Consider the following 14,797-nt stretch of genomic DNA (forward strand, 5'->3'; position numbering starts at 1 on the left):
ATATAGGCTATTATTCGCTGGAAGAACAGTCAGCAGCAAGAGACCACCATACAATGTCCTGGAGACTGAGGGAGGAGCAGTGCCTCCAATCGCCTTTATACAGGGATCTGTGGGAGAAGCCACAGGAGCAGTCAATGGGGGGTGGGGGGGGGCGTGTCCAGACAGGTATATGTAGTTCACCACAGTCATCTCACCCATCTTCAGTGAAAAAAGCCTGCTTGCATTTACCCTAACTATACCCCTCATCATTTTGTATGCCTCTCCCCTCGATCTTCTATATTACAAGAAATAAAGTTCTAACCTATTCAATCTTTCCTTATCACTCAGGTCCTCCAGTATCAGCAGCATCTTTGTAAATTTTCTTTGTACTCTTTCAATCTGATTTACATCTTTCCTGTAGCTAGGTAACCAAAACTGCACACAATACTCCAAATTTGGCCTCAATTATATCACTGATATTTATGAAGGACAATGTGCCAAAAGCTTTCTTTACGACCCTATCTACCAGTGTTGCCACTTTAACTTAAGAACCTTTATTTCCAGATCCCTCTATTCTACTACAACCCTCTGCGTCCTACCACTCACTGTGTAAGACCTACCCTGCTTGGTCCTCCTAAAGTATAACACCACATACTATCTGCGTTAAATTCTGTCTGCCATTTTTCAGCCCATTTTCGGCTGGTCCAGATCCCACTGCAAGCTTTGATAGTCTTCCTCACTATCTATGTCACCCTCAGTCTTGGTGTCATCTGCAAATTTGCTGATCCAGTTAACCTCATTATCATCCAGATCATTGATATAGATAACAATCAACGACCCAGCACTGATCACTACAACATTCCGCTAGTTACAGGCCTCCAGTCAGAGAGGCAACCCTCCACTATCACTCTCTGGCTTCTCCGGCAAAGCCAATGTCTAATCCAATTTACTACCTCATCTTGAATGCCGAGCAACTGAACATTCTCAATCAACCTCCCGTGCGGGACCTTGTCAAATTCCTTGCTAAAGTCCATGTAGACAACATCCACAGCCTTGCCTTCAGCTACTTTCCTGGTAACTTATTCAAAAAAAAACTCTATAAAATTGATTAGGCACAATGTACAATGCATGAAGCCAAGCTGACTATCCCAAATCAATCCCTGTCCATCCAAATACTCGTATATCCAATCCCTTAGAATCACTTACAGTAGCTTTCCCACTACTGATGTCAGGCTCACTGGACTTAAAGCTCCTGGTTTATTCTTAGAGCTTTTCTTAAACAGCAGGCCAACCTTAGCTGTCCTTCAATCCTCTGGAACCTCACCTGTTACTAAGAATGATTTAACTATCTCTGCAAGGGTCCCTGCACTTCTGGGACTTTCTGCACTTGCCTCCCACAGGGCCCAAGGGGACACCTTGTTAGGCCTTGGGGATTTATCCACACTGATTTTCCTCAAGACAACAAACATTTCCTCCTCTGTAATGTGTAGGGTCCTTGACCTTGCTCCTGCTTTGTCTCACTTCTGTAGACTCTGTGTCCATCTCCTAAGTTAGTAAAGATGCAAAAATCCATTTAAGATGTCCCGCATTTCTTTTGTCTCCATGCATGGATTACTATTCTGATAATCCAGAGGACCAATTTTATCCCTTGCAATCTTTCTGCTCTTAACATATATGTAGAAGCCATTAGGAATCTCCTTCACCTTGTCTGTTAGAGCAACCTCATGTCTTTTAGCCCCCCGATTTCTTTCTGAAGTGTTCTCTTGCATTTCTTACACTCCATATGCATCATATTTGTTCCTATCTGCTTATACCTGCTCTACACCTCCTTTTTTTTCCTTAACCAGGGCTTTAGTATCCCTCAAAAACCAAGGTTCCCTAACCCTGTTATCCTTGCCTTTTGTTTTCACAAGCACATACAAGCTTTGTACTCTCAAAATTTCACTTTTGAAGGCATCCCACTTATCAATTACATCTTTGCCAGAAAACACCCTATCCCAGTTCACTGTTGTCAGATCCCTTCTGATACCATTGAAATTGGCCTTTCTCCAATTTAGAATCTCCAACCTGAGGATCAGATCTATCCTTTTCCATAATTATCTTGAAACTAATGGCATCATGATCACGATGCAAAGTGTTCCCCTACACAAGCTTCTGTTACCCTGTCTCATTCCTAATAGATCCAGTATTGCACACTCTCTCATTGGTTCTTCTATGTACTGATTGAGAAAACTTTACTGAGCACATTTGACAAAATCTATCCCATTTTGTCCTCTTAAATATGGGAGTCCCAGTCAATATGTGAAAGTTAAAATCACCTACTATCACAACCTTATGTTTTTTGTAACAGTTTGCAGTCTCTCCACAAATTTGTTCTTCTCAATCCTGTGGACTGTTGAATGGTCTGTAATATAACCTCATTAACATGGTCAAACCTTTCTTATTCCTCAGTTCCATCCATAAAGCCTCAGTAGACAAGTTCTCCAGTATGTCTTGACTAGGCACTACCGTGACATTTTCCCTGACTCGTAACACCACTCCTTCCCCTTTCCCTTCCGTCCCATTCTATCATGTCTTAAACAATGCAACCCCGGAACACTGAGCTGCCAGTCCTGCCCATCCTGCAACCAAGTCTCACTAATGACTACAAAGTCATAAGTCCATGTGTTGATCCATGCCCTGAACTATCTATCTTTCCTACAATATTCCTTCCATTGAAATGTACACAACTCAGAAGATTAGTCTCATCATTCTCAACCTATTGATTCCTGACTTTGTCTGAGGTCTTAACAACATCTGCCTCCACAACCACTCCACTATCTCTTCTGGTGCTTTGGTTCCCTCCCCCTGCAACTCCAATTTTACCCACCCCCAACTCCTGTGTAGTACTAACAAACCTGCCCACTAGCATACTAGGTCCCATCCAGTTTAGGTTCAAACCATCTCTCCTATACAGTTCGCACCTCCCCTGGAAGAGAGCACAAGGATCCAGAAATATGATCAATCCGATGCCCTGCCTCCTAACCCAACTCCTTAGCCATGTGTTAAACTGTGTGATCTTCCTATTTCTGGCCTCACTAGCACATGGCACGGATCACAATCCTGGGGGTCCTGTCCTTCAACTTAACACCCAACTCCCTGAACTCACTTTGCAGAACCTCATCCCTCTTCCTGCCGCTGTCATAGATACCTACATGGACCACAACCTCTGGCTCTTCACTCTCCCATTGAAGAATGCTGAGGATTCGATCCAAAATGTTCCAGACCCTGGGAGGCAACATACCATACAGGAATCTCATCCTGGTCCACAGAACCTCCTTTCTTTTCCCCTAACTAACAACTCCCCCTATCAGTACAGCTTGCCTCTTCTTCCCCCCCCCCCCCCAACCCCTCACTTCCGATCCACAAAGCCAGGCTTATCACCAGATACCTGACTGTTTTGACTTTCCTCCTCTTCCACAGGATCCAAGGTGGTATAGCTGCCATTGAGGGGGATGGCCACAGGGTGTTTAACCACTTTCACCCTCAGGACAGTCACCCAGTCATGTGTTACTTCACCCCACTAACTGCAATATTTCTGTCTTTTAACCAATGCTTCTTTTTAAGAAATGCTCCCTTCTCAACTGCTTCAAGTACATCTCCTCAGGACATGGATTTTTTAATTCATTCTAATAAAGCTGTATCATTTTTATTGTTTTAAGAGTAGTCCTGAAACACGTTGTTGCCTCCCACTGCTCTCTGTTTGCATCCCTCCAGTGAGATTCCGGCCTTTCCCACAGCTTCAGAATAGTTTTGTCCAATGTAATCAATGACATACTTCACTCTGTAACCATGGTATATTATTACTCCTCAGCCTCTAGGCCATGTGTTCACAACTTTTTTTATGCCATGCACCAAACCTCGCAGGCATGCCAATTAATATCTAACAGAATAAAATAGTAACTCAAAAATTTAAATCACCTATCATGACTAAAAGTATTTCCATGAATGTATCCCAGAGAAAGAAAATAAAAAATAGTGATGCACACATGAAAACTCATTTTATTTCTGGATAATAGTTATAGGAAATTATGAACAACTTTGTGTATATCATTTAAAAAAAACAAACCTTACAACCATTAACTAAAGATTGTTTTTACAATTAGCAGACATATTTGAACTTCTAAGAAAATCTTGTAAATCTTCAAATATACAGTAGCATGCAGAAGTTTGGGCACCCCGGTCAAAAATCTCTGTTACTGTGAATAGCTAAGCGAGTAAAAGATGAACTGATCTCCAAAAGTTATAAAGTTAAAGATGAAACAATCTTTTCAACATTTTAAGCAAGATTAGTGTATTAGCTTTGTTTTGTACAATTTTAGAGTGTAAAAAAGGAAAGGAGCACCATGCAAAAGTTTGGGCACCCCCAAGAGATTTGAGCTCTTAGATAACTTTTACCAAGGTCTCTGACCTTAATTAGCTTGTTAGGGCTATGGTTTGTTCACAGTCATCATTAGGAAAGGCCAGGTGATGCAAATTTCAAAGCTTTATAAATACCCTGACCCCTCAAACCTTGTCCCAACAATCAGCAGCCATGGGCTCCTCTAAGCAGCTGCCTAGCACTCTGAAAGTTAAAATAAATGATGCCCACAAAGCAGGAGAAGGCTATAGGAAGATAGCAAAGCATTTTCAAGTAGCCATTTCCTCAGTTTGTAATGTAATTAAGAAATGGCAGTTAAGAGGAACAGTGGAGGTCAAGTTGAGGTCTGGAAAACCAAGAAAGCTTTCAAAGGGAACTGCTTTTAGGATTGCTAGAAAGGCAAATCAAAACCCCCGTCTGACTGCAAGAGACCTTCAGGAAGATCTAGCAGACTCTGGAGTGGTGGTGCCCTGTTCTGCTGTGCAGTAACACCTGTACAAATATGACCTTCATGGAAGAGTCATCAGAAGAAAACCTTTTCTGCATCCTCACCACAAAATTCAGCATCAGAAGTTTGCAAAGGAACATCTAAACAGTCTGATGCCTTTTGGAAACAAGTCCTGTGGACTGATGAAATTAAAGTAGAACTTGGCCACAATGAGCAAAGGTATGTTTGGAGGAAAAAAGGGTGCAGAATTTCATGAAAAGAACACCTCTCCAACTGTTAAGCACGGGAGTGGATCGATCATGCTTTGGGCTTGTGTTGCAGCCAGTGGCACAGGGAACATTTCACTGGTAGAGGGAAGAATGAATTCAATTAAATACCAGCAAATACTGGAAGTAAACATCACACCGTCTGTAAAAAAGCTGAAGATAAAAAGAGGATGGCTTCTACAACAGGATAATGGTCCTAAACATACCTCAAAATACACAATAGACTACCTCAAGAGGCTCAAGCTGAAGGTTTTGCCTTGGCCCTCACCGTCCCCTGACCTAAACATCATCGAAAATCTGTGGACAGATCAGTGCATGCAAGACAGCCCAAGAATCTCACAGAACTAGAAGCCTTTTGCAAGGAAGAATAGGCGGAAATCCCCCAAACAAGAAATGAAAGACTCTTAGCTGGCTATAGAATGCGTATACAAGCTGTGATACTTACCAAATAGGGTGTTACTAACTACTGACCATGCAGGGTGCCCAAACTTTTGCATTGGGCCCTTTTCCTTTTTTGTTATTTTGTAACTGTAAAAAATGGAAATAAAGAAGTAATCTTGCTTAAAATATTAAAGAAATGTGTCATCTTTAACTTTATGCCTTTTGGAAATCAGGTCATCTTTTACTCACTTAGCTATTCACAGTAACAGAAATTTTGACCAGGGGTGCCCAAACTTTTGCATGCCACTGTATATTATCTTGAGAAAGATGGTACATGATTCAATCTGCACCCTTTGTTTGGTAAACAACTTTTTTATTGTTGAACTATTGAACTAAAGAAAAAGCTGAATATACCTAGTAGCTCACTCAAACTTTGAACACACGAATTAGGAGTCAACTTTTGTAATGCTGTCCTTTGAACACTCCATCTGAAACATTAACTTATATATAAATATTGATCAATCACTGCCCAGCAATATATAGATTCAGATTGACAACTATCACCATTTTTTGTGTTAGCTAAGATACTGGTCTACAATGCACAAATCATCATTTGCAATCTTCAAGGTTTGCTGAAAGATTAAATTGGTATAGATGTGGGATTCACAGTCTATATCAAAAGTGTAGATTGAGTAGTAAGCCTTTTGAGTGAACAGAATAACCATTCATGGCATTTTGAAAGATTCGTGCAGTATGCACACATGTAATTTGCAGAATTTCAAGGAACAGAACAGCAATTCATGTTATGATTTTGCATGTCAACTTCGTGCAGACAAAAGAAAAAAGGTCATTTACATTGCGAATGCTTAAAAGCTTAGAAAATACTTTTATATTTGCAAATACCCTTTTCTTTAATGATAATGATCTGATGATGTCATTGCTGGCATTATTGTTCAGGATATGTTCCTTTGTGACCATTTGTTTCATGAACTGTCCTCGCTGTTTGTATTTTTCTAAAGAAAGGTCCTTGCTTCCGCAGGATAAATAAATTTCTGCCCTACCTCACACAAGCTGGTTTCCGAGTCGGTCGTACTCATTTCGACCCAACAGGAATCCGCACGGATGCAACTTTAGCACAACTGAAAGCCATCCTGATGAAATACAGTGTGCCAACGCACACTGACAGTCAGCCTGGTGTTCATAATCATGCTTCAGCAGAACCCCTTTCAGAAACTGCACAAGATCCAACTCCAAAGCTACTTGAACTGGATCAGCCTGCTGAAGAAGTAAAACCTGAGTCTGGGTAAACTTTAATGACTCTACACTGACCAAATTGACTGTTAGCCCCCTGACCAGGTTGGATTTGCAGCAGATCATTTGATTCTGCATCGATGAAGGATCAGTAGGGGAGATTGTTAACGCCATTGTGCATAATACTCTGTAAAACTGATTATAAGCTTTGTAAAGAAGAATCCACAGTGTATTATTCACCAATAAATCAATGGATTTGTACAGCTGCCCTTGAATAGCAAATAATAAAGAGGTCATTCTCCCTTTAGATAATTTGTTGGTTCTATGTAGCAGTTATGTACTTTCATTGCAGTGTTGTGGCATCCTTAACCTACACTGAATGTTTATTTTCATGTTTTGAAGCTTAATGGAAGAAGCTTTCAAATATTTTTTAAAATAATATATTGCACTGCATTATTTCATTTTACTTTTTTTCATTGAACAATGATTCAAAACCACAGGCAATCGCGCAAAAGAAAATTCCTATTGGAATTCAGCACTGCACTGCCAGTAAACACCAACCCTACTTATGGAAATGTTTTAAGCTTCTAACTTAGACCTTGTATTTTCAAGGTAAAAAGGAAGTTGATCTACACTGAAACCCAGAAATCAATTGTTTTTTTTTAATATACAGTGGATTCTAGTTAATTAGGACACATCAGGACCAGTACATTTTGGCCAAATTAAGCGATGCCCCAATTAGCCAAAGTCTCATGGAAATATTAAAAAACATAAAAAAAGACAAAATATCATTTAACTAACAAGCTACTCAGTACTATAAAACTGTGTATTAATTCCTAATATTCATTGTCAAAGGAATTTATCCAGTGTACTCTGCGGCATTCTTTAGATTGACTATAAATAAACAAAATCCACACAGATGTCCCAGTACAGATAATGGACTGCCTTCATACAATTCTTTCAATGACTGCATCCTCCAAATCTTCCTTTTCGTTATAACATTCAAGATGATTTTCGACACCTTAAATTCTTCACGGATCCTAACTTAGTGATGTAGTGAAATCATTTCATATTCACTCCCGATCATTTCTCGATCTCCCCACACCTGAATGCTTGAAACCACAGTGAGCAAAACAGTTCTGAATTTTCTTCATATTTCCCGCCAACTATCAGTGACAAAAATCACTGCTCTTTGATGCTATTTAAAAACTTTGTGCTTTAAGTACAGTGCAGTGTTTAATGGCCACACAAGCCCACGTGAATGACACTAGTTAGAAACTTTGCCAACTGTCTCCTGTCCCAATTAAGCGACATAGTATCCCAAATAAACTAATGGAATCCCAGCTATTTTCCTCAGTTAGTTTTCCTTCTTTAAGAGTTGTTTCAATTAAGTGGCTGACCTGATTAACCAATGGCCCAGTTAACTGGAAACCACAGTATAGGTCTATTTATCTGTTAAATTTGAAATTTGTTGAAAAGCAGGATTTTAATTCTGCAGCCATCCCAAAAGCTTTAGGCTTAAAAAGTCCTGCTTCAGAATTCAATTACTAATACGTTTTATACATTTGTCAATCGCCTTTTCTGTCTGGATGTGAATTCTTTTCAGTTCTGTGAGATGTTAAAATTCTCGTTGGCCTCCCCAGTTAGGGCTTTAATGTGTTTGTCATTAAGAGTTGAGAGTTCATGATACCAGATGTGTTTGTGTTAAACTTTCTCAGAGTGAATAAAATATGAATATCAGAAAAAATATGAAATGTGTGGTTGTTTTCTGCTCCTCAAGGTCACAAGGTTGATCCTTCTGATAGTTTGTGAAAATTCTGCTTTTTGTGTGGCAAAATTGGGCTAAGGAAAACAAAGGGCATTATTGCAGAGACGAGGATAGAAATATCATTTTACAAAAAATGGTTGATCATCATCATCACAAGCCTTGGTGGAAGGTATAGACCATTACGTTTGCCACCAGCTTGGCTGTAGGAGCTGCCGGAAGGATGTTCAATGACATCCAGCTGCCTTAGCGGCTCCACTCCAGATTTGCTGTCTGGGTTTACTCCCGTAGTCTTCGTCTCTCCCAAAGCTGCCCACAAGACAGTGGGGCTATTGACCTGTTACTGGAGATCTGGTTCACGAGCACCAGGGCACGTGCACACACTGGTGGGCCTGCGTGCTACCTGTGCAGGGGCCAGACCTGCTCCCCATGCTCTGTAGTTCTGCGCAAGTCTGAATGGAATTCAGTTTCCTTTTGTCACCAGCAGGGAGGTTTGCTGTTGGGGAGGCTATGTACCAGCAAGGAGAGACTTACACATTCAGCTCTCATTTTAGCAAGAGTGCTAGCCAGCGATGGAAGCTGAAAGTGAGAGAGGGGAACATTACACACTACACGACCACACGCATCACAACAACCATTTCAACACCACGAAAGGTATTAACTGGTATAACCATCTCATGGGAAAAATAGGAACAAAGATCATCATCTTTGTATATTTCTTTATTACCTTAGAAATGAGAATTCAAGTTGCCTGTGAAAACTTTGAAATAAAAACCACTGGAAAACAGCTGTTTCTGAAACAAGTTCAGCAACAGGTGGGAGTTCCGAATGTAAATCAGTTGCTGAGCTTTCTCTGCTGAACGAAAAGCAATAGATCGTATGCAGTTTCTATGTCTGAAGCAGCATCTCCTCAGGATCCCTGCTGCTACTGCCTACTCTAGGTGTTTCTCTAATTTGCTGTTTTAATTTATATTAAAAAAAACTTCCTGCCTGACTTTAATTTTGTTTCTTTTTGGCTCAACAATGCATTTAAACTGTATGATAAACATCTGACAACCAAAGAGGTCTTCTGCTAGACTTCTTGAGGATCCCTTTCCATTGCAGCTTAATCCAGGTAGTAATGCACTTTTACAAGCGACCCTATTGAGTCGTTTGATGTTGCATTTGAAGGCTCCTGTTATCATCACATCCAAATCATTTAGTATTATAATAATATAAATACAAATTGAATTGACTTTATTTCTTAAATCCTTCCCATACAAGAGGAATAAAAATCTTTACATTACATCTCTGTCAAAATGTGCAATCATAGTAGTTCATAACACATAGAACAATCAATGTAACATAAACATACACTCAAATCAACATGAGTTAATCAGTCTGATGGCCTGTTGGAAGAAGCTGTCCTGGAGCCTGTTGGTCCTGGTTTTTATGCTGCGGTACCATTTCCCGGATGGTAGCAGCTGGAATCGATAGTGGTTGGGGTGACTCGGGTCCCCAGTGATCCTTCAGGCTTTTTTTCACACCTGTTTTTGTAAATGTCCTGAATCCTGAGAAGTTCACAACTACAGATGCGCTGGGCTGTCCGCACCACTCTCTGCAGAATCCTGCGATTAAGAGAGGTACAGTTCATATACCAGGCAGTGAAGCAGCCAATCAGGCTGCTCTCAATTGTGGCCCCGCAGAAAGTTCTTAGAATTTGGGGGCCCACACCAAACTTCCTCAGCAATCTGAGGTGAAAGTAGTGCTGTTGTGCCTTTTTCACCACACAGCTGGTGTGTACAGACCACGTGAGATTCTTGACACCAATGTGTCACAGAGATGATTTCTTCCCTGTAGGCCACATTGTTATTGTTTGAGATAAGGCCAATCAATGTAGGGTCATCAGCAATTTTAATTAGTATATTGGAGCTGTTGGTGGCGACGCAGTCATGGGTATACATGGAGTAAAGGAGGGGACTTAGTACACAGCCCTGAGGGGCTCCTGTGTTGAGACTGTGATACACTGGATCTACGGTGGCCAGTTTTCAAGGGACAGATGCAAGTAGAGCCAAGCTGCAGACGAGCTTAACTACAACTTGGTTCATCCGGACTACGCATCCGGAGTGGTGGGCAGGTTCATTGCTAAACACAAGAGGTTCTGCAGAGTAAATAACACAGAAGACTGGAGGGACGCAGCAGGATAGACAGCATCCATAGAAAGAAATGAAGAATCGACGTTTTGTGCCGAGACCCTTCATCTGGCCATTGATTCATTGGTAATTAGTTTTGGTGCCTGCAATATTCATCTGGAGGATAGTTTGGTTTGTGCATAAATTCACAGCAACAAGCACTCTGAAGCTGAGCAAGGGAGAAGTGGCACAAAAGCCATTGACATCCTATCGGTGGTAATCTTATGAGGCTAACATTGCACCTATGCATATGTGTGTTTGTGCGTATGACAATAAACTCAACTTCGTTGTGCATTGTTGAGCCTGCCCTTGTGCATGAACGTGTTGGAAGGACAATTTTAATAAAATTTTGCATCTTTGGTCCCAGCAAAATTGGGCTTGCTGCAGTCGGAGGCAGGTGCTGTTACTGCTGACTCTCTGGCTACAGCTGAACAGTTAAGAGGTAAGAGCCATTCATTGTCTGCTGCTTTTGATCTCTAAGCATCCTCCAGTTTGAATAATTCTCAGAGTGAGACAGTCAGCATAAATAAATTATTTTAAATGTTGGTCCATAAATTTGGTGCTCTAGATGAAGGGCTAATTGAAAAAAAAATTGCACATTGCAAAGAAAGTAGTTTAATCTATAAATTGGCAGTATAGGGGTGCAGTAACAAACAAGGGGTGTACCAAACAAGAATCTCATTATAATCTGATACTGGCTAATATTTATAACCTTTTAAATGTAATGCCAAATTAAATTTGTGGTCACTTACTGCCAATGCTAGACAAAGTCAGCACTACCTTCCCTTCAAGCGTTCAGCCATAGGTATTTACAGGTGCTCCCTTAGAGCAGACCAAAAGGGCCTAATACTGGTGATGGCTGGTTTATTTGTCAGAGCGGGGAAGATGAATGTCTCTTCTTATAATGAAACCAGGCAAAATGAGAAAACTTTCCTCATCTCTTTTCTGAGGGGAAGTGGTGAACACAGGCTCACTTTTGACTTTTAAGAAAAACTTGGACAGGTATATAGATGAGAGGGGTTTGCAGGGATATGGCCCAGGTGCAGGTCAGTGGGACTAGGCAGAAAAATGGTTCGGCACAGCCAAGAAGGGCCAAAAGGCCTGTTTCTGTGCTGTAATGTTCTATGGATCTATGGTTCTAAAATACTTTGTGGCTTAAGCTGCTTCCTCCACATGCTGAGTATCATTAACTGTTCAAATAATGTAATAAAGATTTAAATCAAATCAGGTTTAATTATCATTCAAACCATTCATAGAAGCAGCGTTCCTCTGGAACCAAGGTGCAAAACATTCAAAATAGCAAGCAAATATTCAAAAATAGTGAGTAGCATAATTTAAAATATCAAGCAAAGATGCATATTCACTCAGAAAAAATAAATATATAGTCCAAGACCCTGAGTGACAATGTCCAGCAATCGATAGCGCAATCTCCTGACAGTATACAGATGCACGCAATCCAGTCTGTCATTCCACCACTCATACACTGGAGGGCAGCACTGAGAGGCACGGTCAGGCCCCTGCTGAGCTCAACCATGCTGTCGCACTTCCATCCCACTCACGTGCTCTGCAGCAGCAGGCAAGCCCAAGGCTTGAGGCCTAATTTTCACTACAACTGAGACTATGCAGTCCTAAATAACCCTTTTTTATATAAAAAGGTGGGTTAAAGTTCCCTTTGCACTGTCCAGTCACATGATCCCAGAGTAGACTTAAGCTGTTTCCGTTTCATCCCAACATTCCTATTATTGTTGTTTTAGGTATTGCCTATTTGAATAAAATGGTCACTTGGAGCCAATTTTGGGGCAGTTTCCCGATGCAGACCTGTGGAACTAGGTTGTATATACCCCAAACATCCAAGAAAACCCATCCAGCCATTAAAGAGAAAAATTATCTCCATGTGGAACTGAGCTCAGGCCACTGATGTCCTTCTAGGATGCTTAACAGCACATGTCAGTCATGTTTGTGCAGATATTCAGTGACTGCAGTACATAAGTGTAATGTTGCTCATCGGTGAATATCCCAGTCCCTATAGACAAAAGAAAAGAAGCAAATGTACAAACTGTGAAAACGCAATTACATTCTAAATTTCATTCTTCAGCTTCTGGGTCCATAAAACCACAAGACATAGGAATGGAAATGGGCCTCTCTGCTCCACCAGTCAATCATGGCTGGCTTATTTTCCTCTCAGCCTCATTATCCTGTCTTCTCCCCATGAATTTTAGATCCCGTTACCAATCAGGAACCTATCAACTTTCACTTTAAATATACCCAGTGATTTAGCCTCCATGGCAGTGAATTCCACAGACTTGCCACCCTCAGGCTAAAGATGTTCTTCCTCATCTCTTTTCTAAGGGGAAGTCCTGCTATTCTGAGGCCGTGTCCTTTGGTACTGGACTCCCCCACTATTGAAAACATCCTTTCCATGTCGACTCTATTTAAGCCTTTCAGTGTTCAATAGGTTTCAATGAGATTCCACCCCACCCCCACCACCCTCTTTTTTCTAAACTCAAGTGAGTAAAGGCTCTGAGGTGTCAAATGCTCCTCAAGTGTTAAGCCTTGCATTCCCAGGATCATTATTGTGAGCCTCCTCTGGACCCCCTCCAATGTCAGCATGTCCTTTCTTAGATATGAATCCCAAAACTACTCACAATACTCCAAATGTGATCTGAGCAAGACTTCATTAACCCTCTGAATTACATCCTTGCTTTTTATATTCTAGACCTTTTGAAATGAACGCTAACATTGCATTTGCTTTCTTTACTACCAACTCAATCGGCAATTTATCTTTAGGGCAGTGGTTCCCAAAGTGGGCAACATCGCCCACCTAGGGGCAGTTTCTTGGGGGGAGTGGGGGGGCATTTGGTAGCAAGGGGGCATCTGGGGGATTATGGCTTAATTTAAGAAATGAATTGCTTATTATAAGCATTTGTGCCTCAGTGCCTCAATTAATTACAATGATTACTCAATCACCTCATCTCTCACTAACCCACCATTCTCTCAGACTGTGCTCAAAGCACATTATAGTTATTTAAAAGCAACGAAGCACTTCTGTATTTGGTATATCATGAGAAATCTGGACTGAAGGATTCATATTATTTTACGTCCAGCCCATGCATTACTACCATTCATTACTGCAGCACGGTGTTAGCTGGTACAATTCCCATACACTAGATGCAATTTTGGTGAATTAGGGTATGGTGTTCATGGGGTAAAGTTCAAAATCTGTGCTTTCGAATGGTTTTGACCACATTTCTCTAGTCCATTGCCCAACTGAGATATCGCTGCTCCTTCAGACAGAGAGACTGGCTTTACCTGAGCTATAATCTCATAACTTTCCCCCTTATTGATCACAGTGCATGAGCAATAGGTGATTGATTGTAGCTGTTAATCCGTAATGAAAATGGGAGAAGCAGACCAAACAAACGAGAAGTGTAAAGTTTTGTGTGGAGTATCTGAAAAATAGATTTACATATACCAGCACCAAGTAGCCAATGTGTCAGTTGTGTTAAAAAGGTTTTTGTTAAAGAGGCAATGAAACCATTCGGGCTCCTTGAACATTTGAAGAGAATACACTCTGAGAAAGCAAACAAGAACCTGCCTTATTTTCAGTCACTGAGTGCAAACCTGGGTGAGCTGCGTAAATGTATGTCAGCGAGGTTTCAGCAGTTTCTCTTGATCCAAATTGCAGTTCAGGTAATAAAGCCATTCCTGAGCATTTGTAATGATGAACTAACAGGAAGGACGGATGAAGAAATAATCTCGCTACAAGATAACTTTGAGCTGAAGCTGAAGTTCAAAACATCATATCAAATCTTTTGGTTGCAGAAAGAAATCTCTGAACACTATCTTGCACTGTGCCCTTTTTTGCCTTTCCAACCACATACTGTATGTTGTGAAGCGCAGTTTCAGTGCAGTTGTCCAACTTCTTTCAAAGCAACAAAACACTGTAAATTACTGAATGTGGGGTTCTGAGGCTGCTTCTGAAGGAACACGTACCAATCCTCATAGAGGGATCAGAAGTGGATAGAGTGAACATTTTCAGGTTCCTGGGTGTCAAGATCTCTGAGGATCTAACCTGGTCCCAACATATTGATGCAGTTATAAAGAAGGCAAGACAGTGGCTATACTTCATTAGGAGTT

At 40.9% G+C, this 14,797-nt stretch overlaps 1 protein-coding gene across 1 annotated transcript in view; it reads left to right on the forward strand.

Annotated features, from left to right (window-relative positions):
- The window catches only part of trmt1l (tRNA methyltransferase 1-like), a 77,397-nt gene extending 68,932 nt beyond the window's left edge, over nt 1–8,465 (forward strand). Inside the window, exon 16 of the mRNA XM_059984519.1 lies at nt 6,513–8,465. Coding sequence (XP_059840502.1) covers nt 6,513–6,780 — 268 coding nt within the window. The 3' untranslated portion in view covers nt 6,781–8,465. The remainder of the gene's footprint in view (nt 1–6,512) is intronic.
- The last annotated feature ends 6,332 nt before the right edge of the window (nt 8,466–14,797 follow it).

Source organism: Hypanus sabinus, chromosome 11, assembly GCF_030144855.1.
Source record: "Hypanus sabinus isolate sHypSab1 chromosome 11, sHypSab1.hap1, whole genome shotgun sequence".
Taxonomy (NCBI): domain Eukaryota; kingdom Metazoa; phylum Chordata; class Chondrichthyes; order Myliobatiformes; family Dasyatidae; genus Hypanus; species Hypanus sabinus.